We start from the raw sequence: 27,718 nt of genomic DNA, 5'->3' as shown, positions 1-27,718 counted from the left end.
CTATTGATTACCTTTAAAAGTGGACTAACACAGCTACCACACCTCTCTACATATGCAGAAAGAAGCCTGGAATCATGTTACACAGGCAACCATCGTGAACTGCTAGAAGCGGGCAAGCTTTAAGGATGTGGAGAGGGACGAAACAGATGCTATTGCAAACGCGTCAGATGAACAGGTTATTGACATCCCAGCCGGTGTTACTGAAGAGGAGTTCCATCGCTACGTAGCTGTTGATTACAATCCACAAACAGCAGAAGACAGCACTGATGTTGAGATATGCGCCTACATGCAGGCAACAACGGCTGATGATGGAACAGATGAAGAAATGAGCAGCGAGGCACATGCTGACGAAATTCTGCAACCTCCTCCTGTCACTTTTTTGCAAGAGCGCTGGAGAGTCTCAACACCGTGCGGGCTTATCTGGAGGCCACTGGATGTCAGTGCTATGACAGTTTTTACCGTCTGGCAGACGTAGTCTATGGAACTCACAGACCCAAGAGTGTACAGAGGACTATAACTGATTACTTCAAGTAAGCCTAATGTCAGTTAACTGAGACTGTATACTGTACATATGTTTATCAGATGTCAAGCCTCTTTGGGTCACAACGGTTAAGTGCACACTCCGGTTAACTGCATGTATTTCTTTGGTCCCAGACCCTTGCACTTAAGCGGATTGCACTGTGTATATATATATATATATATATATATATATATATATAATATATTTGTGTGTGTGTGCAGAGGGACTGGGTTTTGGGGTAGGGGTGGTTTGTGAGAATAAAGAGGCATGCATTTCTTTGGTCCCAGACCCTTGCACCTAAGCGGATTGCACTGTGTATATATTTTGTTTTAATTGCTCCATCTCGCCCATGTTTACAATTATCTGGAAGTGAGTAGGAATACTGTTCTTAGCATAGGTGGGCTATGATGTCAGTATTAACTAAGGGCAAGAAATCAAAAATGCTTGCCCACACTTTAGGCCTCACAGAGCCTCATTTCATACCCATTGAAATCATGTTTAGTTTATATAATTTAATGGGGTGACTACCAGCATAACCAGACACAGTGTGACTGGAGTAACTTTTTTTACCCCCTATCAACTGCCAATATGTTAAGCTGTAGGGGTAGGCGAGTGCTGGCAAGAAAGGTTAGCCTGTATTTACAATACATCAAAACACCTGTTATTACACAAATCTTTTCCTGGGGTTCCCAAACCACGGATCATGAGTTCAGCGGGATCAAAAAGAAATAATCTTTCCTACCCCCAACCTCTGGATCCACTCCAACCTCAGCTAACAGTGGCCATCATCATCCAGTTTCTGAACCTGGCCCTACCTCCTCTAACTTAGACTTCCTGTTAGACCGAAAACCACAGAACTAGGATCTGTGAGTGCATACTGTCTTACAGGTTCAGCTCTCTGTGCATCTGTTTTATTATTCTAGTCATGACATGCAGAAGGTTGGGACCAGTAAACGTACACAAATTCACAAGCTCCACACACACCCGCATAGGCTTTCTGATGCTCTGAAAATCCATATAGAAGGCGGTGGCTCCCTGATGCTCTGGAAATCTATTTAGAAGGTGGGGGCTTCTTGTCCTCCCTCCCTTGCCATCCTTACTTCTGCACAGATTAGATCAGAAACCCATGCAGGGAGACAAAGCCTTTGAGGGAGCCTTGACTCAGAGGCCATGCACTAACTACTACTACTGCTTTCCAGGTTTAGATGAGGGAGGATGTGAATTTTTTAGAGTTAAAATTGGAGTATATTAGATAAAAGCTTGGGAGGTGTGGTTCTTCCATATCTTTCCCTAACAGCTCTCCATTCTGTTGCCAGAGCCTGATTTTTCCAGAAGGCCTCTAGACATAGGTCAAGTGAAAGAAGGAACCTGTACTTTCTAGAAGCCTGGTTTGCAAATTCACATAACCCACAAAGTTTCCTGTTTATTACCTTTTAAGAAAAATATTCTGTAAGTTGTAAACTAAACAGGAAAAATGTATCACATGCATAAATTCTATATAGAAATCTAGCTCTTGGGAGGAGAACTGTCTCTCTCAAGAGGCCCAGGAGAGGCTTTCTCTCATAGGCTTACTTTGCTGGTAAAGAGTGATTGAACAAACACTTAACTGTATTAGCTCAAAGTGAATTAAAAATATCACAAACTGTAATAATTACATTTTAAAATCGCACCCATGTCTTCTCAAAATTATTTAGCAGAAACTAATATTTTATATTAATATGAATTTGCTTAAATCTATAAAATATCTGGAGTCTGACTTAATTTGGAAAATCATCCTTATTTTGGGTAGGAGGCAAAGACAAAATTCTACCACCTTCTAGCCCAGTGTTAATAAGAGTATTCCACTTCTGTCTTCCACTGGGATTTTGGCTTGATTCAAATCTGGCTGAAGACTCAAACAACTGGTTTCCTCTGTGTTTATATGTTTTTGTGCACTACATTAGTAGGGTTACCATATTTGCCTTAAGTAAAAAGAGGACATATGCCTCACCCCCCTGTCACTTTGACCCCCCCCCCCCCAAAACCCCCAAAGAAAGCCAGATTCCCTCTCTCTCCCCCCCATGTATATGGCCTCCCTCCACTCACATGACTCCATTCACTACCCTTCCCCTCCTGTACCTTATTGTAGTGCCCTGGTGGTCTAGTGGCCTCTTTCCTGCCTGGCAGGACTGTAGACCTCTGTTGCTTCTGGCGCTGATTCAGAATGGCTGCTGAGAGTTCAAGCAGACTTCTGTGGAAGTCACGCGAGGCCGCCGCTTGAACTCTCAGCAGCCATTCTGAAGTGGCACCGGGAGCAAGACAGTGTGCAGATGTGCCAGGCAGGAAAGAGGGGGCTGTTTCCTGCCCCGAAGAGGTTACTAGACCACCAGGACACCACACTATAAAGTAAAAGAGGGGTGGGGAGGATCAGGGGCGTAGCCAGACCTCGAGATGGGAGGGGGCCAGAGCCTAGTGTGTGTGTGGGGGGCACATTTTGGTCCGCCTCCCCGTTGCCGCTGCCCTGGCGCTCCCCACCCACTGCCACCGCTGCACATATCTTGGCTGGCGGGGTCCCCAACCCCTGCCAGCTGTAGCACCACCATCACCGCCGCACATACCTTAGCTAGTGGGGGTCCACAACCTCTGCCAGCTGAAGCTTTTGTCCAGCGCCACCGTATTGCCTGCCCTGCTCTCTTCCCCTCACGTCCGGCACCAATTCTATAATGGCATCTTGGCGCCAAAATTCCATTTATAGAATAGTAGCACAAGTTGGCATTGCTGTGCCCTCTTACACCATGTGAATGGCATGCTTAGGTTGGTGTACCTGAGTGCACCATGACGTGTGTAATTTATAGTATTCTGTAACTGGTCCACCTACACGTATGCCCCCATGCAGTGAGATGTTATGGCATTTAGGCACTACCTTTTATAGATTAGAGCACATGGGCACCTGTCAATTTATGGTGACTTTGATTAATTTAAATGGTGCATACCTCTAGGTGCCAGCTTATAGAATTGTCCTCTTAGTTTTTGTTTGACCCACAGAAGCTCAATATATGTAGGCAAGGAAACGGGCCTTAGGCAGGCAATTCCCCCCCCCCCCCCCCCGTGCTACGGCCTCCTCGAACCCCCCCCTTCCGCAAACCTGTTGTCCCCCCCCCCCCCCCCCGTGCCAGCGAAAACTGCCGCCGCCGTTGTGCTACCTGTGCTTACAGCTGAAGTGTTGTTCTTCCCTTCCCGTAGGTTCTTCAATCATCTTGTCTGGAAGTTCCTCTGCGTGCGTCTGATGTCAGACGCACGGAGTTAAACTTTCTGAGATGATTGAGGAACCCACCCGAAGGTAGTGCTCAACAGCGGCAGGGGGGGGGGGTGCGGTTGTCAGCATTCCGGGGGGGGGGGGGATCGACAGGTTCGCGGGAGGGGGTTGGTTTCGAGGGGGCCGTAGCGCGGGGGGGTGACAGCTGTTTCCCTACTCCTCCCCTTGCCTTGGAATCAGCTGTGTTGACGTCAGTGACGTCCGTGCGTGTCTGCCTCGCAGACCACTTGCAGCCAGGGAGCCACGATCCCAAGCATAGAACGTTGGAGGTGAGAATTATTATATAGGATGTTCTATTGTTTATCGATGTTACTTTTAAATATTATGGTTACCATGTTGGTTGTCACTGCTTAGCTGTAGTGTTTTTTCAAAGAAAAATGATAACTTGAATATTCTGAAGATTATGGATTAGTTGACCAGGGCTGAAAGATGCATTATGTATTTGAACCATTACCTTGGATATTTTATGTTTTTATTTCCATCATATAAATGTCGTAAGTTGACACCCTTATCTTAAGGACTGAACATAAATGTTGTCGGATATTAACTGTGTGTTAATCTTCACTAGATCACCATCACTGATCCGGACACAGCAAGCAGAACTGAATGCTGATCTGTGCACATATTTGAAGAATACTTGCAGTGGAGATGTCTGTATACTGAGTGCAACAGAATGGATTAAAGATCATTCTGCTGTGTATTTTAGCAAGGAGCACACACCTTCCTCTCCAACAGAAACAAGTACAGATGCAGCCAAAGATGCCATTTTCACTCGATTGTGGATATATAGTCATCACATCTATAACAAACAGAAAAGGAAGAACATTTTAGATTGGGCCAAAGAGCTCAGTCTGTCTGGTTTTAGCATGCCAGGTAAACCTGGTGTCATCTGTGTAGAAGGCCTGCAGAGTACTTGTGAAGAGTATTGGACAAGGTGGGGTTTTAAAAAAAAATGTTATTTATTAATACTTGTGGCTCAGTAATATTTTCATGCCGATTGGTATATTTTCATTACAGAAAACTGATGAATATTTGCACAGGAAAGTAACAGTATGAATGGATAAGGTTTTGACCAAAATAATGCTAAAAAGGAAAAGTTCATATGTAGATGAAAGGCAAAATGTTCTGGCTCAGTCAAAATGTACCTCTCGGTCACAAGCCACATCCCAGATGTAGAAAGCATGGTACTGAATACACTGTTCAGTCAATTTTATACCTTCACTCTGGACTAGAGTAATATCTAGAACAGGGAGTCTCAGCCCAGTCCTTGGGCATACCTAGTGTTTATTTACACCTTATATGTGTGTAAACAAAGAAACTGACACCTGTTATAAAGAAGAATAATCAAAATATTTTAATTTTTTTCAACTGTCCTCCGTTGGACAGAGGCAGCGTGAGAACGTCACACTGGAAGCAAAGTCTGCTTACAGAATATATTTTTAGCAATAATACAGAGATATATATTTGCTCAGCAGTAATACAGAGATATATGCTTGCCTTGCTTTGCTTAAGATACATATCTTCTCCTCTGTTTAAATACACTTACATTCATACTGCACCCAATATGTGCAGGTCAGCAACCCTTTTCTTTGAAGCTTGTTCTCACATTCCTTATCTACAAATGTCTGCAAGCAACATTCCTTCTGCCCCCCCTTACACAGCCTCCTGTCTCTGCTTCACACCAGGCTGCTCAAGGTTGATTCTATGACTCCCTCATTGTTTTCACAGGTTTGTGACTCATAGGTCTTTTGCCTTAATACTTGCACTTCACTGACCATAGGAACTTTATACTGTTCAACTGTTTCTCATTATATTTATGCAGCATGTTTATTATTATTAACACTAGCCAGTCAGGTGTTCAGAATAGCTAGAATGAATATGTATAAAATACATTTGTATGCACTACCTCCATTGTATGCAATTCTGAGGGGCCTTTTTTGATAGGACATCTAAACCCAACTTTGTTTTGTGAAAAATTTCCAAAAATTGATTTGTGAACATGACCGTTTCCAATCTAAAAAAGTCTTTTTTTTTTTTTTTTTTTTTTCTTTTTCTTCAAAAATGGTACTTCCTAGATGTTTTGTGCTTAATGTGTCTTATCTTTTTTGGACCATTTTCGAACACAAAAAACCTATCCAAATGAACACCACACAAAATCAAGCCATTGGGATGTAGGAGGAACCAGCATACTTAGTAGATAGGCCACACAGACATCCCAGCAGAGGAGTGGGGCACCCTAGAGGGCTCTGCAGTGGATTTCACATAAAAGGTCCTAGGTACATATCTCACCCATATGTTGTATTGTGAGCCCTCCAAAACCCATAAAAATAACTTACAGTACCCAACTGTACACCACTACCATAGCCCTTATGCCTGCAGGTGTCACCTGTATGTGGGTACAGTAGGCTTGGTGGGCTCATACTTTCCACCACATGTGTAACAGAGTGGAATATGGGCCTGGGTCCCCTTCTCCACAGTACACTGTACCGACCACTAGGCTACTTCTAAGGACCTGCTTGCTGCTGTAATAGGACTGGCCATATTATCTGAAGCTGTCATAGAGGCTGGTATTTACTGATTAATTCACATCTTTTTTTTTTTTTTTGGGGGGGGGGGGAATGAGTCGGGGAGAAGGGGAGTGTAGTTCCTTGATTCCTCCAGTGGTCATCTAGTCATTTAGGGCACTTTTTTGTGACTTAGTCGTATTAAAACAGGTCTAGACCAAAATGTCCAGCTTTTAGCCTTGGGCATTTTTGTTCCATTTATGGCAGAAAAATGTCCCAAGTATTAGGAACGCCCAAATCTCATCCTTAACATGCCTCCTTGTGATTTGGATGCACTGCTGATGAACAGCATAGAAAAACATCTAAACAATGGGTTTAAAACATAGCGATTTGGACGTTTTCATGAGGAAAATGTACATCTGGCGGTTTATGCCATTTTTTGGATTTTTTTCTCTCTCAAAAATGAGCCCCTCTGTCTCGTATGTATTCATTCTGGATATCCTGAACACCTGACTGGGTAGGTGTACCTAAAGGACTGGGTTGAGAACCACTGATATAGTCCACAAAACAAAGGTCCGTTGAGATTTGTAATCTCTCACCCATAATATTTTGGCCTAGTTTTTACCTTCTGCTTCAATAAACTTTTATTTTACACTGAACTAATACATACTACCCGTCTGTTTTTATTTACATCTATAATCCATCTATTCCCAAAGCACTTAGTTTCAAAGGGGATCACAGCACAATTAAACACATTATTCCATTACATAGCTTCCCACTACTCCAGAAGCTGTGGGATAGTTGTATCCATCAACCAGCAGGTATATAAGTATTGCCATACTGGGTCAGACCATGTTGTAAGTTTGCACGTGCTGTATGGCCATTTCGGGGAGGAGCACTTATCCTTACCCGTTGAGGTAGTGGTAGGGGCTCCCATGCTAACCCAGCAGTAACTGCTGCCTGATTACCGCTGGGTAACCCCCTGTAGAAATATTTTACAATTAGGCCAGCGTTAGTTCCGAATTGCCATGTGCCAAGCCCGTTGCTGCGTGGCAACCCTTTAGTAAAAGGGCCCCTTATTATCATGAGCCTACAGCATTACAACTTTCTAAAGTTCCTTGTTTCCATGTTAAAATATTTAAAGTAGAAGTTCCTTCTTACTTTTAGCAAAACGTAGTTCTTTCAATCAGTGGCGGCCCTACCATTAGGCCAACTGAGGCGGGAGCCTCAGGTGGCACTCTTCCCTTCCCTTCTCAACCCTCTTCCCCACGTTTTACCTTTATTTTTTTCATTTCCAAAAGGAGGCAGCAATTCTCATATGCTGCCCAGCCGCTAGCACTGGGCTCTTCTCCCAACTGCGGCCCACCTCTTGACATAACTTCTTGTTTCCTCAGAGGCGGGACGCAGTAGAGTGAAGAGGCTGGTGCCAGTGGCATTGCAGCAGGGCAGGCTATGGGAATTGCTGCTGCATTTTTGAAAATAAAATAAGTTAAATGTAGGGAAGAGGGTTGAGGAGGAAAGGGAGGGAGATGCCAGACTGGGCAGGGGCGACATCTCATCCCTGCCTCGGGCAGCAGATTGCCTTGAGATGCCCCTTCTTTCAATAGTATATTTTTTCATAGCTTCTGTTCCTAAAGACTTAACTTGCTGTTTATGGCAATTAGGAGAGCCTTTTGCTAAGAATTTCCTCATTCATTATCCAAACCAGATATGAGTGGTGCTCCTAAGAATGTTTTGCATTGGTAGTTAGTGTTTTTGGATATCAGTAGCATTTCTATTATGCTGCACACAGTCCAATGTTTAGTACTATAAGGTCAATGTTAGTGCTAAATGTTAAGGACTAATTTCTCTCATATTATTTTCAGAATCAGACGGCTAACGTGGCAGAGGATTTTAATTCGCCATAGAGAAGACATTCCCCTGATTGGCACATCTTCTGACATAACCACTGGAATACAAAAGCAGAAAAAGTTTCCACCCTTTGAAGAAAAACTATTTGATGTGCATGGCACAAGAGGAAACCATATGGACCTGGGGCAGCTCTATCATTTTCTTAATGAAAAAGGATGTGCTGAAGTCTTTCAGATGTATTTTGGTATTGCAGGGCAGTAGGACTGCAATAGGTTTGGCATACAGTGACCTTCTAAATGAAAGATCAATAAGAGTGCATAAATTTCTACTTCTAGTCCAATAAACAAACTGCTTTATTTCATGAACCAGGCATACATAAGTAGTGCCATACTGGGACAGACCAAAGGCCCACCAAGCCCAGCATCCTGTTTCCAACAGTGGCCAATGCAGGTCACAAATACCTGGCAAGATCCCAAAAAAGTACAAAACATTTTATGCTGCTTATCCCAGAAATAAGCAGTGAATCCTAAGGGTGGCTGAACAGTTAGGTATAAACTGTGCTATTTCTGATTTTACTTGTTTTGGAGTGCTTTGGGTCCTGCTGATCTGTACATCTGCTGTCTGGATGGAAATAAAATAAAAATTAAATTTTGGATGTACTCTGTAGCAGTTGCTGTTTACTTTTGCAATGTGATGGATGCCTGTTCTGGTGTGTGTATGTGATAATCTTTGAATAATTGCCTATACTTATGGCTATGATTTCTAAACGTGGCATCATTAAAGGACAAACTTTTAAATGCTCAGTTGTGTATATATGCTAATCTCAACTTTGTTAAATGTTTCAGACATATTTGTTAGAAAAAACCTTGCCACCCGCCCGGGGTTACCCCACGGACACTTAGAGGGTCTATCCCCAGAACAACTCAGGTCTGCCCGCACCTGCCACTTGTGCTCTATACTAGCACCCTCCTCCCACCGACTGGGTCACAACTGCCTCTTGGCGACTCTTCCGCTCTCAAATTATCCCCAGTGATTTCTAGGTTACTGGAGCCACATTCCCAGTGGTCCCACAGTTCCCAGAAAGCACTCACAGACCCAAACACACAAACCACCAGGATTCTTTCAGTCCAGACAGCAGAGTCAACAAACTAAACAGGTTTATTGTCACACTGGAACAATGAACAAAAAATGTGCAATCAGCAAACAATAACAGGTAACTGAAATATGGATCAATTATAACACTAACGAAACATCTATATACTGTCTAAACAGTACGTTCACAGAGCCTCAGCAAAGAGATCTGTCTCTCTCTTCTCCCGGGCTAAGACAACTCAAAACCAGTAAAATCTAAATGAGATAAGCTCCTGGGCCAATCAGAGACCAATCAACAAGATTTCAAATATATACTGCTTCTTGTTTCCTGTTTGTGTCAAACTAAAGAAAACACACTCAGTTCTCTGTAACAAATTTACAGCAAAGAAACACCACCTGCTGGCCAAATAAAAGAAATACACTTCAGAACATAATCAATGCAGGAAAATATCCGATACATTTTACAGACTTAAAACACACTGTTTCTTCACGATCATCTATTTGCTCCCATGATATAACTTCTATTATTCTGTCTCACTGTACTTTCAAATGTAAGCCATATTGAACCCATTTCTTGGGATGTGAGTATAAATGAAAAAAAAAAATCCTTTATCCTCTACCTTTTAAGACACTGCCTATCCAGCTGGATGGTGATGGCACAAGGAAGCAAGTTTGGTCCAGTGAAGACTAACTCAAAATAACCTGGGCCCTAGTATTACCATATTGAAAATGCAACCATACCATCCCTCTGTGGTTATGTTCCACTAATAAGTTAAACAATTAACTGGCTTTCTTGAAAGGATTATATAAACTTTGGATGCATGACTAGGGACACAAACATACACTTATTTATTCAATATCACAATTCCTCATGTACAGCCACAAAACAACCTTTTAGAGTGGATAGTGTTCACAATGAGTTCCTTTTCTTATCGACCAGATAGAGATAAGAGTTTTAAATTTTGGCACAGTATAAGTCATCAAAATATAAGAAAAAAACAATGGAATGCATTAGAGGCTTATAGCCTATTTAGTAATGTTTAAATAAAAGAGATCTGCATGAAACACAATATTTTTATTATTTTGACTTAAAAAACCACTTGCTCCTGAAACATGTTCAAAATTTAATAATCCTTTTGTGTATCTAAAAGGTAAATTTCTACAAAACAGATGTGATTTCGTGTGCTCCGATGAAAATAGAGTTTAATTCTAATTTCATTTACTGTCAATATATTCCATCATCTTTATAACACTAGGCTTCCCAAAGCAGATTACAACAACAGTTAAGATGAATCCTTCAGGAAACAGGCTATCCTCACTGAAATTTGGCCATCTGTATTATATAGAAAAATGAACACAAAATACAGAGTTTATAATTGCTGTTTCTATCAGCTACAATAATTTTTGAAGCTGTTTTAGTGATATTCAATTGTTATTTCATGATATTTATATCTACATATGGGAAGCTTTCAAATAAATTAAAAATATTTCCATAGTGCTTGCTATTGTTTGGGGTGTACTAAAACTGCAGCAAGTTCCGCCTACTGGCTTCAGGTCAAACAATGGGCTAGATAGGTTCAGGTGTCTCCTGTTTTATCCAACCTCCTTGGTTTGCACTTCCTTGCCAAGGAGGTTAGATTGAGAACAGGAGATGGTCATAGAGAGTTGAAGCCAGTAGGTGTAGCTTGCTAGCAGTACGAGGAGTCACAAGTACACCCAAAACAATAGCAAACACTAGTGAAAGCAATAGTAAAAGATTATTAGAAATAATGGACTGCCTATATGTGGTCCATTTGTAAAAAGTCAAAAGCTGTTCCAGTTGGATAGGAAGTGCTTTAAAAGGTTGAGGACAAAAGTTTTTTTTTTTTAATTTTACTTATTGGCAGCTTTTTTATTTGAAAGGTTCCCATATGTAGATAGACACAGTTTTGTAAACAGAGTGGTTTCTGTGTTATGAGTATATCATTTGGTTACTGGTTTAGTTAAAATTGGAAATGCAGACTAGGAATGCCCGAAATTCTGAGTTAGGGATGGCCCTAATAAAACTTGGCTGTATAAGATAGATGGTGGCTAGAATGGTCTAGAAGGTTTCTTTTCCCCCGCATACCTGGCACACCAGGAAACAGAAAAAATAAAAATGTGCTCAGCTTGGTTACAACATGTATGTTTATTGATCCGGCGCACCTGAAGGCTTGGGATTCCGGTTCCCATGTTCACGGGCTGTGCTGGATGAAGGACTGTTACCCCTTGGGAAGGCATTGTCTCTACCTACACTAGTACTCTTACGTTACGTATCTAACTTCTACATAAGCGCACAACTATGGAACGCACTCCCCAAAACAGTGAAAACAATCCATGACCACCTAAACTTCAGGAAATCACTAAAACCCAACCTCTTCAAAAAGGCTTACCCCACCGATCCAACATAAACCCCTACACCAGGCAACACAGCAATACCAATATCATACTGGACAATATATAATCTCCACTCCCCTCGACCCTCATGATATCTGATACACATCTTCCTCATTTGACCACAACATAACCTTGTATTTGTTTCTCAACTGGACTTGGTGAATGCCTTTATGGTACTATGTAAGCCACATTGAGCCTGCAAATAGGTGGGAATATGTGGGGTACAAATGTAAAAAATAAATATCATGAAATCAAAACTGAGTATCACTAAAACAGATTCAAAATTTATTGTAGCTGGTGGAAACAGCACTAATAAAGGCTGTATTTTGTGCACATTTTTCTACACTGGTCTATACAATACTGTAATACATGGCCAAATTTCAGTAATGATATCCTGTTTACTGATGGTTTAATCTTAGCTTGTAAAATGCCTTTTAGAAGCCTGGTGTTATAAAGTTTGGAAGTAAAATTAAACTCTCCTTTCATTGGGGCACATGGAATCACATCTTCACCTCACCCCTTTTGTAAATGGATTATTCTGTTTTGAGCATGTTTCAGGGACAAGTGGGTTTTATAAGTCAAAATAAAAATAAATATTTTCTTTCATGCAGATCTCTCATTTATTTAAACATAACTAAATTGGCTCTAAGCCTCTAACGCAGTCCATTTGTTTTCTTATATTTTGGCCTTGTGATGACTTATACAGTGCAAAACTGGAAATACAGTGAGATAGAATAATAAAATTCAGTAACATCAAAACTTAATATTATAATTGTGCTGGCATTTGGGTAATTGAGAAAATGCTGTTGAAAACTGACTTGAAGAAGAAATAAATATATACCACAGATCTGGAAAATGTTGGTACATTTAGACTGACTGGTGAAGGTAGCTCTGCCCTCATTATTTAATATCTTTTATAGTAGTAATAAACGATAGAGTGCATATACCACTGCATTCCACAAAACAAAAGGAGCAAGTTCCCACACACCATCTTTCTCTTGATATACTGCCTTTCTGTGATTTTTGCAACTACATTCAAAGTACTTTACATATTATATACAGGTACATATTTGTATAACTGCCATAAACAAGAAAATAAATAAATAAATATAAAGTTTGAATGCTGAGCACCTGATTCTTATAACATGATATGTTTTTGTGGCCCCTTACCAGGAGAAAAAAAAAAAATTCTGAACGGATATAACATATGCAATGGTGTCCCTATAACCAGCCCCTCCAAATGACACACTGATTACGATTTATAACAAATTACTACTCTACTATGCAAAGTTTTTCTGTTATTATACTTCCTCTGTGTACATCCGTATGCTTTACAAGCTGACATGTTTGGAAAATATAAGTGAGATGAAATAAAAATGCTACCAAAATTAAAGAACGACAACGCAGAGGCAGCACTTCATGCGCTGCGTACGTGTAGTAGCGCTTTAGAAATAATAACTAGTAGTAGTAGTAGTAATAGTTTGCTTTGTTTTGAGTGTTCTCAGAACGACAGGTGCGCGGGGGAAGGGGATACAAATAGACTAAAGTAAAGTGGCGTCAAACTTTTTTGACGCATCATCATGCCGTCTCCTGTTCTCAATCAAACCTCCTTGCTGCTTGCACCCACCCAGCTCACCCTGTGCCAGCAAACACTTCCGAGTTCACGGCTAGAATTGGCTCCGCCTCCTTTAAGTTCTCACAGCTTCCGGTTCACTTCACTTCCTCGATTCAATTTCAGGCTGCTGCTTGCCAGTACCACCAGCACTCAGCTGACCGACAGAGTCGCAATAGTCCGGAGTTAGCATTTCTTTTCTTTCTTCTTTTTTTACTTTACACTATTAATTACTAGGGAGCTCTTTTGTGGCTTGCTTTTCAGTTTACAATATATCTGAATGGGAGCGAGCGCAAGAATTGCCTGAAGCTGCGTGTTCAGCACTGGAGAAATGGGAGGGAAGAAGCAAAGGACGAAAGGAAACGTACAGGTGAGAGATGAAGTTTGTGTGGAAGCAGTTGGGCCTGAAGGCTTAAAGAGGGGAGAACATATATCCTAACTGCATAACGTTTGATATGAAACAGAATTTTCTTTAAAGGAAATGTGATTACTATACCTTTCAGGTTGACACATTAGGCATAATAGTCACCTTTGGTTAGTATGAATTACAGGGTCGATCCTAGGCAAATATTTGCCACTCCATCCCTGTTGTGTGCTCCCATGGTGTATTATCATCTTGCTGTACAGGAGCCCACGGTAAACAACCCCCATTCTGCCTGCCTTGTGCTCCCAAGTTGAAACCTCCCCTCCGGTTTTCCTCCAATAATTTTTGAACATACATATAAAAAGGTCTGTTGTTAAAACAGGTTTATGACTGGGTCCAGCATCTCATCCCTTTTCTTCCTCTCAATCTGGTCTCTCTCGTCACCCACATTTGTAGCTTAGCATCTCCCTGTGCCTTCCTCTTCCTTCCGCACTGTGCAACATCTTCTTATCCCTGTCTCCTTTTTACCTTCCCACCGTTGTCAGCATCTCTCCTTCTCTATCTCCTCCTTTCCCTATAGTTAGCATATTTTCCCCTCCCCTGTCCAAAGTCAGCATCTCCCCATTCTTTCTTGCTTCATGTCAGAATCCCCCATCTGATCCCCTTGTTTCCCTTTTCCTCTTTCTTCTCACCTTGAGTATTGTGTTCAATTCTGATTGCTGTATCTTAAAAAAGATATAGCAGAATTAGAAAAGGTTCAAAGAACGATCAATATTTTAAAGGGGATGGATCTCTTCTTATATGAGGAAAGGCTAAAGCGGTTAGGGTTCTTCAGTTTGGAAAAGATTGATTTGGGTATGATTGAAGTCTGCAAAATCCTGAGAGAATGTGGTAACAGCAGTTAGTGTATTTGCTTTAAAAAAAAAAGGCTTGGATTAGGAATTGGTTATTGGACTGAAAACAGAGGGTACAGTTAAATGGCCATTTTTCTGAATGGAGGAGGGTGAATAGTTGAGTGACACTGGGACTGGTGCTATTTAACGTAGTTATACATGATCTGGAAAATGGAACAATGAGTGAGGCGATTAAATTCACAGATGACACAAATTTATTCAAAGTTGTAAAAACGCATGCGGATTGTGAAAAATTACAGGAAGACCTTGGGAAAGTGGAAGACTGAGCATCCAAATGGCAGATGAAATTTAATGTGAACAAATGGAAAGTGATGCATATTGGGAAGAAAAATCTGGATCATAGTTGCATGATGCTGGAGTCTACCTTAGGAGTCAGCACTCAAGAAAAAGATCTAAGTACTATTGTAGACAATATGTTGAGATATTCTGCCCAGTGTGCGGTGGCAGCCAAAAAAGCCAACAGGAAACTAGGAATTATTAGGAAAGGGATGCAAAATAAGACCAAGAGTACTATAATGTCTCAGTATCGCTCCATGGTTTGACCTCACCTTGAGTATTGAGTTACATTCTGGTCACCATATAAAAAAAAAAAAAGGCATAGCGGAATTAGAAAAGATTCAAAGAGTGACCAGAATGATAAAGGGGTTGGAACTCCTCCCATAAGAGGAAAAGTTAAAGAGATTAGGGCTCTTCATCTTGGAAAAGAGACAACTGAGAGGGGATATGATTGAGGTCTATAAAATCTTGAGTGGTGTACAACGGGTAGAAGTGAATTGATTTTTCACTCTTTCAAAAAGTACAAAGACCAAGGGACACTCAATGAAACTACATGAAAATACTTTAAAAATAAGTAGGAGGAAATATTTTTCATGCAAAGAATAGTTAAGCTCTGGAGTTCGCTGCTGGAGGATATGGTAATGGTGGTTAACTTAGGTGGGTTAAAAAAAAAAAAGGTTTGGAAAAGTCCATAGTCCGCTATTGAGATAGACATGGGAGAAGCCACTGCTTGCCCTGGGTTTGGTAGCATGGAATTTTGCTACTATTTGGGTTTCTGCCAGGTATTTGTGACCTGGTTTGGCCACTGCTGGAAGCAGGATACTGGGCTAAGTGGACCATTGTTCTGGCCCATTATGGCTATTCTTGCGTTTTCAGGATCTTAACTTCTCCTCCCCCTGGCTAACATTTCTCCCTCTTTCTTCCTTCCTTCCTGTTGTCTAGCATATTTCCTCATAATCCCCACCCCCCCCCCCCCAGCTATCCTGTAAGTTCTCCCTTTTCCCCTCAGTGTACTTTTAAACTTGTGTTTTCTTCTAAATATGACTGGCGATGGCAGGCAGTGATTTATATACACTGCCTGCATCCACCCTGAAGCTTCCCCTCTGGAGCAGCTTCCTGTTCCTGGCGGAGCAGGATGCATCAGAGGAATTTGCCCATAGCAGCTGCAGCATGTGTGAATCTCTGCCCTTCACTTCTGGTGACATTTAAAAGTAAGTGCAAGTTTGAAAGTACACTAAGGGGGAGGGGGAACTTGCCAGATCACAGGAGGGAATTGGAAGGAAAAATGCTGGACTGTGAACAGGAGGAAGGGGACTGGGTAGGGAGAGAAGCCAGATAGTGGACAGGGGAGAGAGATTGCTGCCCCAGTGATAGGGCCAGTCCTGATTAATTATGATGGTCTACAAAATACTTTTTTTTCTTTTGTAATTTTAGTTTGGTACTCGCTACAGTTTTGTGTATGTATGTGTATGCATATACGTGTGTGTGTATATTTGTTTGTGTGCATGTCTGCCATTTTGAACCAGCAGTCAGCATTGGCAGGAGTGAGTAGGGATTGCTCCTGCCCACTCTACCCTAGACCACCAAGGGGCTCATTTTCAAAGCACTTAGCCTTCCAAGGTTCCATAGAAACCTATGGAACCTTGGAAGGCTAAGTGCTTTGAAAATATGCCTCCAAGGCATCCCTAAGGTAGGCCTTAGTGGGGGTCTTCGGGTGGGAAGATGCTCTTAAAGGAAGCTTTCAAGAGGGAAATGGATGCTGAATTCAGCATGAGGTGGTCAGCTTTAGTAGCATTAATAATTTTAATCACCGTTACTTTGCATATTAACTGTGAACATTAATGGTGATTTAATTAACAGGCCTGCATTTCGATTAAAATTTGTAATTATGATTACACATGTTATTTAAATGTTTTTCCACTGCAGCTCCCTGTTACGCTGGGCAATGGAGAGTTAACCCCTCCCCCCCTTTTCAAAGCTGTGCTAGCAGCTGTCAGTGCAGTAATGTCAACACAACCCATTCAAAGTGAATGGGCTGTGTTGGCAATGCTGTGCAGTTTTGTAAAAAAAGGAGGGGGGGTAATTGACTTGCCTAACGAGGAGCTGCAGTGGGGAAAAATCAAATAACATACCTTTAATCGCGCAATTAATCACAATGAAAATTTTTATCGAAATGCAGCCCTAAAATAATTAAAGAATAAAAAGTAATTAAAAGATAAGAAATACATATTGAAAAAATGAAAGAATCTATAACAGCATGCAGAATAGCTATGAACAGCCATAGTTTTCACAGCCTACTTCAGAAAAACAAGCCTCATTAACAGCACTAATATGTGATAAAAAAAAAACAACTCTAGATTTTTTTGCTGTTTTCTCAGCTTTATTTGTTGCTACAGTACCAGTCTGAAATCCGGATGCCAGAAATCCAGACCATCTTGAGAATCTGGACCCTTAAAAATTTTGACATCTGGACTACAAGTACTGTACACCTTCTCTGCCTACCCCCCCCCCCCCCCCCCCCCCCCCCCCGCCTTCACACATGGTCTGGCATCTCTCCTTCCCCTCCTGCCTGACCTGTGTCTCTCACTCCCCTGGTGTACCTTTTCAGAAGTGTAAGCAACTGCCTCCGGCTTGCACCGTGCCTTTTTCTCTGGCCCATCCTGACTTTTTAAAAAGAGGAAATTGCATCAGAAGGAGCGGGACGGGTCAGAGGGAAAGGACTGGAACAGGCCAGAAGCATCCTGTGAGTAAGTCTGCCACTAGCTTTGGATTCTTGAACTTGTACTGTACTATCTATGTGCCAAGTAGAATGAAATTCAAACACGGCAAAGTTCCAGACTTTTTAGCGTGACCACCCAGCAATTTTTGTGCTTTTAAAAATGTTTGCACTGTAAATCTACCATTATTTAAAAAGGAAAAAAGGGGTACCGGTTTATTGTTAATGACATCAAGTGACATACATTTTTGTCTAGGGAGCAATGTTGGAGGCCTATCACAGGCTCCATCCAAAGCCACAAACAATTGCTGAACTCAAGGAAGCACTGCAGATGATCTTAGACAACCTGCCACAGGGACGGATTGACCAGGCTGTTAAGAACTTCCCAAAGTGACTGAAGGCCTGTATTAAAGGGGGGTGGACACTTTGAGCTTTTGCAGTGACAGCAAAATTCTGACACATTATCATTTGATTTGTTATTTTACTGTGTTTTGGTGCAAACGTTTGTAATGTACAAAAATCGCTAGGTAGGAACACTAAGATGTCAATAATATCAACATAGCTTAAGATAATTAAATGTTTAATAGTAATACGTAAGTATGGTAACTAAATAAGTATGTAAAATTTCTCGTTGAAATTCAAAGTAGTTGCTGAGAAAATGGCAAAAAACTCTAGGGGTTATTTTTTTGCCTTACCCTGTTTGTATGTATGAGTGTGTGTGTCTATACACATGTATATATATATAAGTGTGTGTGTCTATACAGTGGTGGAAATAAGTATTTGATCCCTTGCTGATTTTGTAAGTTTGCCCACTGACAAAGACATGAGCAGCCCATAATTGAAGGGTAGGTTATTGGTAACAGTGAGAGATAGCACATCACAAATTAAATCCGGAAAATCACATTGTGGAAAGTATATGAATTTATTTGCATTCTGCAGAGGGAAATAAGTATTTGATCCCCCACCAACCAGTAAGAGATCTGGCCCCTACAGACCAGGTAGATGCTCCAAATCAACTCGTTACCTGCATGACAGACAGCTGTCGGCAATGGTCACCTGTATGAAAGACACCTGTCCACAGACTCAGTGAATCAGTCAGACTCTAACCTCTACAAAATGGCCAAGAGCAAGGAGCTGTCTAAGGATGTCAGGGACAAGATCATACACCTGCACAAGGCTGGAATGGGCTACAAAACCATCAGTAAGACGCTGGGCGAGAAGGAGACAACTGTTGGTGCCATAGTAAGAAAATGGAAGAAGTACAAAATGACTGTCAATCGACAAAGATCTGGGGCTCCACGCAAAATCTCACCTCGTGGGGTATCCTTGATCATGAGGAAGGTTAGAAATCAGCCTACAACTACAAGGGGGGAACTTGTCAATGATCTCAAGGCAGCTGGGACCACTGTCACCACGAAAACCATTGGTAACACATTACGACATAACGGATTGCAATCCTGCAGTGCCCGCAAGGTCCCCCTGCTCCGGAAGGCACATGTGACGGCCCGTCTGAAGTTTGCCAGTGAACACCTGGATGATGCCGAGAGTGATTGGGAGAAGGTGCTGTGGTCAGATGAGACAAAAATTGAGCTCTTTGGCATGAACTCAACTCGCCGTGTTTGGAGGAAGAGAAATGCTGCCTATGACCCAAAGAACACCGTCCCCACTGTCAAGCATGGAGGTGGAAATGTTATGTTTTGGGGGTGTTTCTCTGCTAAGGGCACAGGACTACTTCACCGCATCAATGGGAGAATGGATGGGGCCATGTACCGTACAATTCTGAGTGACAACCTCCTTCCCTCCGCCAGGGCCTTAAAAATGGGTCGTGGCTGGGTCTTCCAGCACGACAATGACCCAAAACATACAGCCAAGGCAACAAAGGAGTGGCTCAGGAAGAAGCACATTAGGGTCATGGAGTGGCCTAGCCAGTCACCAGACCTTAATCCCATTGAAAACTTATGGAGGGAGCTGAAGCTGCGAGTTGCCAAGCGACAGCCCAGAACTCTTAATGATTTAGAGATGATCTGCAAAGAGGAGTGGACCAAAATTCCTCCTGACATGTGTGCAAACCTCATCATCAACTACAGAAGACGTCTGACCGCTGTGCTTGCCAACAAGGGTTTTGCCACCAAGTATTAGGTCTTGTTTGCCAGAGGGATTAAATACTTATTTCCCTCTGCAGAATGCAAATAAATTCATATACTTTCCACAATGTGATTTTCCGGATTTAATTTGTGATGTGCTATCTCTCACTGTTACCAATAACCTACCCTTCAATTATGGGCTGCTCATGTCTTTGTCAGTGGGCACACTTACAAAATCAGCAAGGGATCAAATACTTATTTCCACCACTGTATGTATATATATTTGTGTCTATATGTGTATATATATATATATTTGTGTCTATATGTGTGTGTGTATATATATATATATATATATATATATATATATATATATATATATATATATAGCAAATATATGAAGTATCATCAATATCATGTTCATATTTTATTGCATTTATGTTTTGTAACTTGTCTTTTAATATTTTAATGAACAGGCATTCTCTAAATAAAAATGGTGATTAATTTATTATTCCAAAAGAACTCCGTGGAAGCGGAGAACTCTATAATCCCACGGGACTACGCAAAATGAAGAAGGAGAAAGTGGGAAAAGGACCATGGACTCCAGATATGAGAAGGACAGTCTTATGCTTTAGTGGACTCATTGATCAAAGACTCGACACAATGCTGTGTTTCGGCCCAAAAGGCCTGCCTCAGGAGTCTTTTGAGTAGTTTGATCTTAAAAATCTTCAAAAGTGGTCCTTTCCCACTTTCTCCTTCTTCATGATGAATTTATTATTTATGTTGGTAACCCTTCCTCCACCACTGTAGGATAGTCTTGTATTACATCATTTAAAAAGAAGAATATGAAATCCATACTTATGAATGGATTTTTCTAGTGCTGCTCACAGAAATGTTATGTAGCTTTGCAGTGAGGGCTGCAGTCTGTCTGTGTTCCCAAGAGCACCTGGGAATGGTGTTTTTTTTCTAATCCATTCTTCCATTTTTATTTTAGCCATCCAGCAGTGGCAGAGCTGCAGAACTGCTTGCCAGAGAGAGTGGAACAGTACCAGGGTTCATCGGTTTTGGAGCATCTCAAAACGATCTTGGATATGTTCCTGCAGTGCAAGGATCAGAAGACATAGATAGCCTTGTAGATGCTGATTTTCGAATGGTGTTACGAAAACTTTCTAAAAGAGATGTTATAACAAAATTAAAAGTAAGTGGTTGTAATATTTGTACCATTTATTTTATACATGCTGAAATAAATGGTTATGGAGAGTAATTTTATAATCACTTTAGGATAAAAAAGCTCCTATTTTTAGCCTATTTTATGAAGGCTTATAGGTGCCTCTGAGGCATATTTTCAAAACACTTAGCCTTTCAAAGTTCCATAGGTTTCTATGGAACTTTGGAAGGCTAAGTGCTTTGAAAATATGCCTCTCTGTGTTTTTATAAAATAGGTTAAAAATAGAAGGGGGTTAACCAGCAGAAATTGAAGTCACCAGACATTTGTCTGCACTTCAGACACATTCTGTCCCAGAATATACCTAAATGCAAGCCATGTAAAAGCTTTCTTGGCATCACTTCATACTTTTATTCACCTGATCCCTAGGGTAAATTTGTAAAAGCTCTTTCATGTGCAGAAGAAGTTAAATTATAAAATTACCCCTTAAAGATTTTTTTGTTGGATTATCCTACCCTGGCACCGTTCTGAAGTATATTTTAGCTGTGCTTCAGTGTGTTTTCTTCATGGCTGCCATTCACATCTTTTAGGGAAATTGCTCTCTTCCTTCCCAGTTCCACTGAGGCCCAGCATCATGCTTTATCCACTCAGTCTTTCTTCTCCTCTAACTATGTGATCTTGCCTTGCTTTCTCCGCTTCTTGCACCTAAGATGGCACTTATTCGTGACGTGATGTCCTCATAGCCGCATTCCCTACTTTTCCTCACCAAAACCTGACTCCAAAATGGTTAAGATGTAGCATTTTCCACAGACAGTTCTTCTGCAAAAAGGGGAGGCATAGTAGCTCTGTTGTTACCCTTCTCCATTGTAATTACTGAGCTGTTATGCTATCCTGACTCTTATTTTCTCTGTTTAGATTCCTCCCCCAATTCATTTTCTTCTACTTTACATTCATCTCTCTCCTGATGTTGTACTCCAGGACAGTTTTTAATGCTAAAAAATTCAGGGTCATGCAGTTGGGCTGCAAAAACTTGAGGGACCGGTACAGAATAGGGGATGAAGAACTTTGTGCATGAAAGAGGAGCGGGAATTGGGTGTGATTATATGTGATGATCTTAATTAAGGTAGCCAAACAGGTAAAAAAGGCGATGGCAAAAGCTAGAATGATGCTTGGGTGCATAGGGAGAGGAATGGCCAGTAGGGAAAAGGAGGTAATGATGCCTCTGTATAAGACTCTGGTGAGACCTCATTTAGAATATTGTGTGCAGTTCTGGAGCCTGCACCTTCACAAAGTTTTATAAACAGGATGGAGTCGGTCTACAGGGCGTCTACTAAAATGGTCAGTGGTCTTCATCATAAAGCGTATGAGGGCAGACTTAAAGATCTCAATATGTATACTTTGGAAGAAAGGCAGGAGAGTGGAGATATGATAGAGACATTTAAATACCTACGTGGCATAAATGCATAGAAGGCAAGTCTCTTTCAGTTGAAACGAAGTTCTGGAACGAGGGGGCATAGGATGAAGGTGAAAGGGGATAGACTTGGAAGTAATCTGAGGAAATTTCTTCCCGTAAAGGTTGATGAATTTGTGGAACGGCCTCCTGGTGGAAGTTGTGGAGACGAAAACTATCTGAAATCAAGAGAATTTGTGGCATGTATATAGGATCTCTAAGGGAGTGATAGGGAGAGTAGATGACATGGATAGACATACTGGATAGGCCATAGGATATTTATCTGCCTACATTTTTCTGTCTTAAGAGAAAATTGCAGTCGGAGAAATGGTCATTCTCCTTCTCTGAACCTTCACGATGGACAACTTAGTATTACCTCTCGGTATCTCCTTGAAGATTTTCTGTACTTCAGAGGTCCTCACACACAGTGATGTGCATTGAAACTATTGTTTCTGTAACACAATACTGAAATCTCATCTCATCTATATAGTTTTCCTTAAAGCCTTATGTGGTTTACATCCTTCACTCTTCATCTTTCTTTCTACTGTTTATTTCCTGAATTAGTGTGTCATATTCCTTCTCTAACTGAATGAAAACCCATCTTTTTGAGGCCGCTTTTTAAATCTTGATTCCTCCTGATTTACCCATTTACAGCTTTTTGTTTGTCGTTTTTTGATGACTGAATATAATTCTGGTATACTATGTTGTTTAGAATATAAGATTGCAAGTAAGGATTGTTTCTTATGTGTAACCATAAAGCACAGCTTATGCCAAGTAGCACTATAGAAAGTAGTAGTATATGGTGCTGTGGTTGAAAGCACCAAATAAATGCTGAAACACAGTTCGTCCTCAAATGTAAAAGAAGCCTCAAAGTTTAACTTCTTCTGTGCTCTACTTTCCAATTATTGTTGATGTAGATGAGTCTGTTCTTGTTTAGCACAGTTCTAATGCATCGGGGTCTACGTACCAATGTGTGTTAGTGCACACTAACCGTTTGTAGGTGCCTGCAGTACCGCTATCTGCCTCAGGGCTTATAGGAATATATTGGGCCCTGCAGCATATAGAAGGTTAGTGCATGTTAAGTACATTAACATGCTTGGAAGTCTGATATACATTCATGAATACAGGTACCTAGATTTCACTTTTTTTTTTCCTTGCAAATCAGAAATCTTTTTATTCTTTAAACTTTGTTAGGCCGTGCAAGAGTTTGGGGCTATGTGCAAGGAGAGAGAGATGGAAAATGTTAAAGGTGTTCTTCCCTACTGGCCCAGAAATTACTGTAAAATATCGCTTGTAAGTATTAAGTTTTATTGTTAATTTATTCACATGAAAAAACAAAGCTAACACTAATGGTTTGTGTACATTTATTTAGTCTTTAAAGAGTTATTAAACTCTAAAAATCATTTTATCAAAAATGGAAGGATCTGTTCTTTCTGCAGATGTGATTCCTTATTGTTAAATGTTTTGAGTATTTATGCATACAGTAGATTTTGTTAATGTAAAACATACCCCCCAATATTGAGTCAGTGGCAGACAATGTGGTTAGCTGCCAGCAGCAGCCCCGACCCTGGATATTCAGTGCCAGGCCATTTCTGGTGACTGGCATTAAATGTTCAGGGTTTTCTGGTCCAGCTTTAACTTAACCGGGTATTTGAACATTAAGATCACAAGAACCTGGCAAGATCCCAGAACAGTAAAACAGATTTTATATTGCTTATCCTAGCAATAAGCAGTGGATTTTCCCAAGTCCATCTTAATTTACAGACTTTTCTATTTAATTCGCATACCTGACATTTTCCAAGATCTAAAAATTAGTGCTATTGAAATATTCAGTGTTCATCTATAACTAGTTTATTTAGAGAATTTGTATTTTGTCTTAATTTGTCATATTTAATGCTGTATATTGATTTGTTCGTTATTTATATGTATACTATAGTTCTATTTTTATGTTTACTGGTAGTATGCCTTTTGTACAATTGTTTGGTAAGATACCCATTTATAAGTGCAGTCTGTGAATGCTTTTAAATACATAAACTAGTAAACTGAATTTTAAACAAGAGCCAGTGGTATTTCCTACAGCCTTTTTATTTCCATGCATTTAAGTGGTCTGACATGGCAGCCACAAGAAAAAAACGTAAATAATCCTTCAGATTTTTTTCTATTGAAGTCATATGGTACTTGCAGGCACTGTATAAGGAAAGTTCTGAGCATAGGAAGGTGGCGTTTGCACTGTGAATTAAGAACATAACCAGCCACTTGCTTGTACCATGCCTTAACAGAAAAAGGGGTTCTAAGAAGCAGTTTGTATGTTGGCTATTGGCAATGTGACATGAGCAGCAGCTTCTTTGTGTCATTACTGGACAATATACTATAGTATTGTTTGAGCATCACATTGTAATGGCAGGTAACTTTATTCCTTGTGATACTCTCACTGATAGCATCAAAATCTAGCAGCTGACAGAATTGGGTCAGAATTTCTGAAAAATTGGAACTGCCTTGCAGAAGATCCCCAGTTTGATCCTACAGTTGGACCTTCCACTCCCTAGGTTTGTTAGGCCTAGAGATGCCGCGGTATCATCACTGTAGGGGAGCACCTAATGACTGGACTGGCTGAAGGACTGTCTCTAGAATGATTAGGTCAGGGGCCTGATTTACAGTTGCCATTCTGTGTAATGGGGGGGGGGGGGGGGGGAATTTGCTTGTAGATCAAGCCATTAAGTATGTTTGGGTAGGCAATATAGCCAACACCTACAGGAGGTGATCTCTCCACAGGAGAACGAAAGCCAAAACCAACAAACAGTGGATCCAAAAGTGTCTCCACTGTTTGTTGGTTTTGGATAGGCAATATAAAATAGAAAAATTTCCAGATTGTTGCAAAGGCTCCTGGTGCCATGTTCTGATTCAACTTGAAGAACCAACTGCATCAAAAAAAAGTTCTGAAAAATTACACCATTTTTTTTTAAACAGAAAAGGGTACTCATATATTATCCCAGTAATATAAACAAACAAAAAATAAGTATTTTTTTTTTTTAATTCCATCAGCTGAGTCCCTGGTGATTTGTTACTTTTAGGGAAAAACAAAAGATTATTCACTAGAAACTTTATTCACTAGAAGCATTATTCCTCCATTGGATCCTTCTGTAAATATCATTAGAAAAAACTGGGTAACACAGATCAGCTCAGTCAACATACACTCCCTTGTTTACTAAGCTGCACGGAAATGCCAACACAGCCCATTCAAAGTGAATGGTCTGTGTCGGCATTAGCACACCATGAGCTTTTAGTGCGACTTAGTAAACGGGGTGCAGTCTTTCGTTACTATTTGTCAGTTTTTCTAGCTAGAGTTTCATTAGATGCTATGCAAAACAGGTCTGTTTTTCGTAATGCAAAAGTGCTGTAAGTTAAGACTCTATTTTATGTGGAAGTAATTTATTAAACAGGTTGTAGATTAGTCTTGTTCAACCCTCTTCTGTCGGGGACCATATTTTATATTTTGTGACATTTTTAGATAGCCAGAACATGCACTGTTATGTACCCCCTCTCCCCGCCTTCACCCAGTCTCTGTCTCACTTGACTGACTTCAACTGCATCAAAACCGCACAACTTCAATTTCCTTGCTGTGACTCTGGCTTTCTTCAAGCTTGAGCTGCGTGGTTCAGGAAGTTCAGGTTGATCCCACGGTTTCAAGTAAGTCATGTGTGAGCTGGATAGCAGCAGTTGAGGGCTGGGTTCTGGCTCGTGGCCTATAGGTTGGACAAGCCTGTTGTAGATGATACCTTTTTATTGGACTAACTTAATATATCTGTGACAAGTTTTTGAGAGTTACTTCTTCACTGACTTGATTAAGAAAATATTGGTTACACTGTTTACGTAGTACAGAGTAATCTATTTCTTAGGCTATCTACATTAAGCTTAAAAATTATTTCATTTTAAAATTCCTTTGTAATGTACTTCTTGAAAGATGAACACTTACAAATAAGTTGGCATGGTGCAGAAGTTGAAAGTTGGGATTGTGTGGTTTTCCTCCAAGTTGTGAAGTATTGCTGGTTCGCTGAGCAATAATGTATAACATTCTGAAAAAGGTGGATTGCACTTACATTGTAACTTTTGTAGGACAATGACCGCCGTGTTCGAGAGGCAACACAGCTAGCTTTTCATCAGCTCATTCTGAAAGTGAAGAAAAATTTGGCTCCTTATTTAAAAAACATCATGGGGTACTGGCTAATAGCCCAGTGTGATACATACTCTCCTGCAGCATCTGCAGCAGTGACCGCTTTTGAGGTTGCTTTCCCGTCCAATAAACAATCTGAAGCCTTGGCTTTCTGTAAAGAAGAAATTGTATCTGTAAGTACTCATATGTTGTTTACTGTCATGGAAGTATTTTGATGTTTGTTTTAATTAAAAAAAAAAAATATTATTTAAACTTGTGTCTCCAGGCAAGAAAAAATATTGTTAACTATTGAAAGGGATTCACAAACGTCCATTAATGTCTCATTATTCATCTACCTTTCAAGTTCTATCATTCCTACAGCTCTTTTTCCTTTGCTAGCAACATAATTCAAAGCAGAAAAACGGTTTTTGATGTGACCCAGTGCAGTATCATTTTATATTGCTTTAGTGAAATATATAATGTTGAATATGTTAAGAAAAAATAAGATACGTTGCAAATTCCTTTTGATGAATTAGGTTTCAGACCACTACACAGTACAGACATGGTCATAACCACTCTGATAACAAAGTTCAGAAGTTTAATATGCCAAGGACAGAAAATATTACTACTACAATTTGACATGTCAAGTGCGTTCAACCTAGTAGACCACACAACACTAATGACCCTGCTCGACAATATGGGAATCAGCGGTGTAGTGGCAGCGTGGTTCAGTGGCTTTTTTTAAGGACCAGATCCTACATTGTAAAGATGTCTAACCAGCTGTCAACCTTCTGGATCTCTGAATGTGGGGTACCATAGGGTTTCCAATATTACCCATATTGTTCAATGTTATGATGGCTCCACTTGGCAAAATATTAGAATTAATGGGCTTCAACCCATTCATAATGTCACCATTTACCTTTCAACAAGGCTATCACAGAAATAATGAACAAGGTCAAAGAAGGCCTGGAGCTTTTGGAAAATTGGGCCAAAGTTTTCAAACTCAAATACAGACAAAACCAAATTCCTGGTACTATGCAGCCCACTCAACCGCACATCACACCAAAAATTCACAGTCAACCATCATACATACCAAATCGAAACACAATTGAAAATATTGAGAATTCTTCTTGAAAGACATCTATCTCTGGACAGTCAATTATCAGCAGTCACAGCAAAATGCTTATTATGGAAATTGAGAAGGATCAGAGACTATTTTCCCTGACAATCATTCTGAGTAATGCTAATGATATCACAGCTAGACTACTGCAATGCATCATATGTAGGATGTAAAGAAAACCCACTAAAATAAC

The 27,718-nt window shown here is 40.5% G+C and overlaps 2 protein-coding genes across 3 annotated transcripts in view; both read left to right on the top strand.

The window, feature by feature from the left end:
- The window catches only part of RWDD2B (RWD domain containing 2B), a 36,263-nt gene extending 27,650 nt beyond the window's left edge, over positions 1 to 8,613 (top strand). For both annotated transcript variants that reach the window (XM_030204286.1, XM_030204287.1), the window contains exons 4-5: positions 4,384 to 4,749; positions 8,185 to 8,613. In XM_030204286.1, the coding sequence (XP_030060146.1) occupies positions 4,384 to 4,749; positions 8,185 to 8,431 (613 nt within the window). In that variant the 3' untranslated portion in view covers positions 8,432 to 8,613. The remainder of the gene's footprint in view (positions 1 to 4,383; positions 4,750 to 8,184) is intronic.
- A 4,803-nt stretch (positions 8,614 to 13,416) lies between these two features.
- Positions 13,417 to 27,718, top strand: part of LTN1 (listerin E3 ubiquitin protein ligase 1) — a 154,171-nt gene continuing 139,869 nt past the window's right edge. The window contains exons 1-4 of the mRNA XM_030204279.1: positions 13,417 to 13,659; positions 20,635 to 20,838; positions 23,450 to 23,548; positions 26,369 to 26,599. Of these exons, the coding sequence (XP_030060139.1) occupies positions 13,621 to 13,659; positions 20,635 to 20,838; positions 23,450 to 23,548; positions 26,369 to 26,599 (573 nt within the window). The 5' untranslated portion in view covers positions 13,417 to 13,620. The remainder of the gene's footprint in view (positions 13,660 to 20,634; positions 20,839 to 23,449; positions 23,549 to 26,368; positions 26,600 to 27,718) is intronic.

This window comes from Microcaecilia unicolor, chromosome 5 (genome assembly GCF_901765095.1).
Source record: "Microcaecilia unicolor chromosome 5, aMicUni1.1, whole genome shotgun sequence".
NCBI lineage: Eukaryota > Metazoa > Chordata > Amphibia > Gymnophiona > Siphonopidae > Microcaecilia > Microcaecilia unicolor.
The sequence above is the reverse complement of the archived record's forward strand: the minus strand, read 5'-3'. Positions and strand labels throughout refer to the sequence as shown.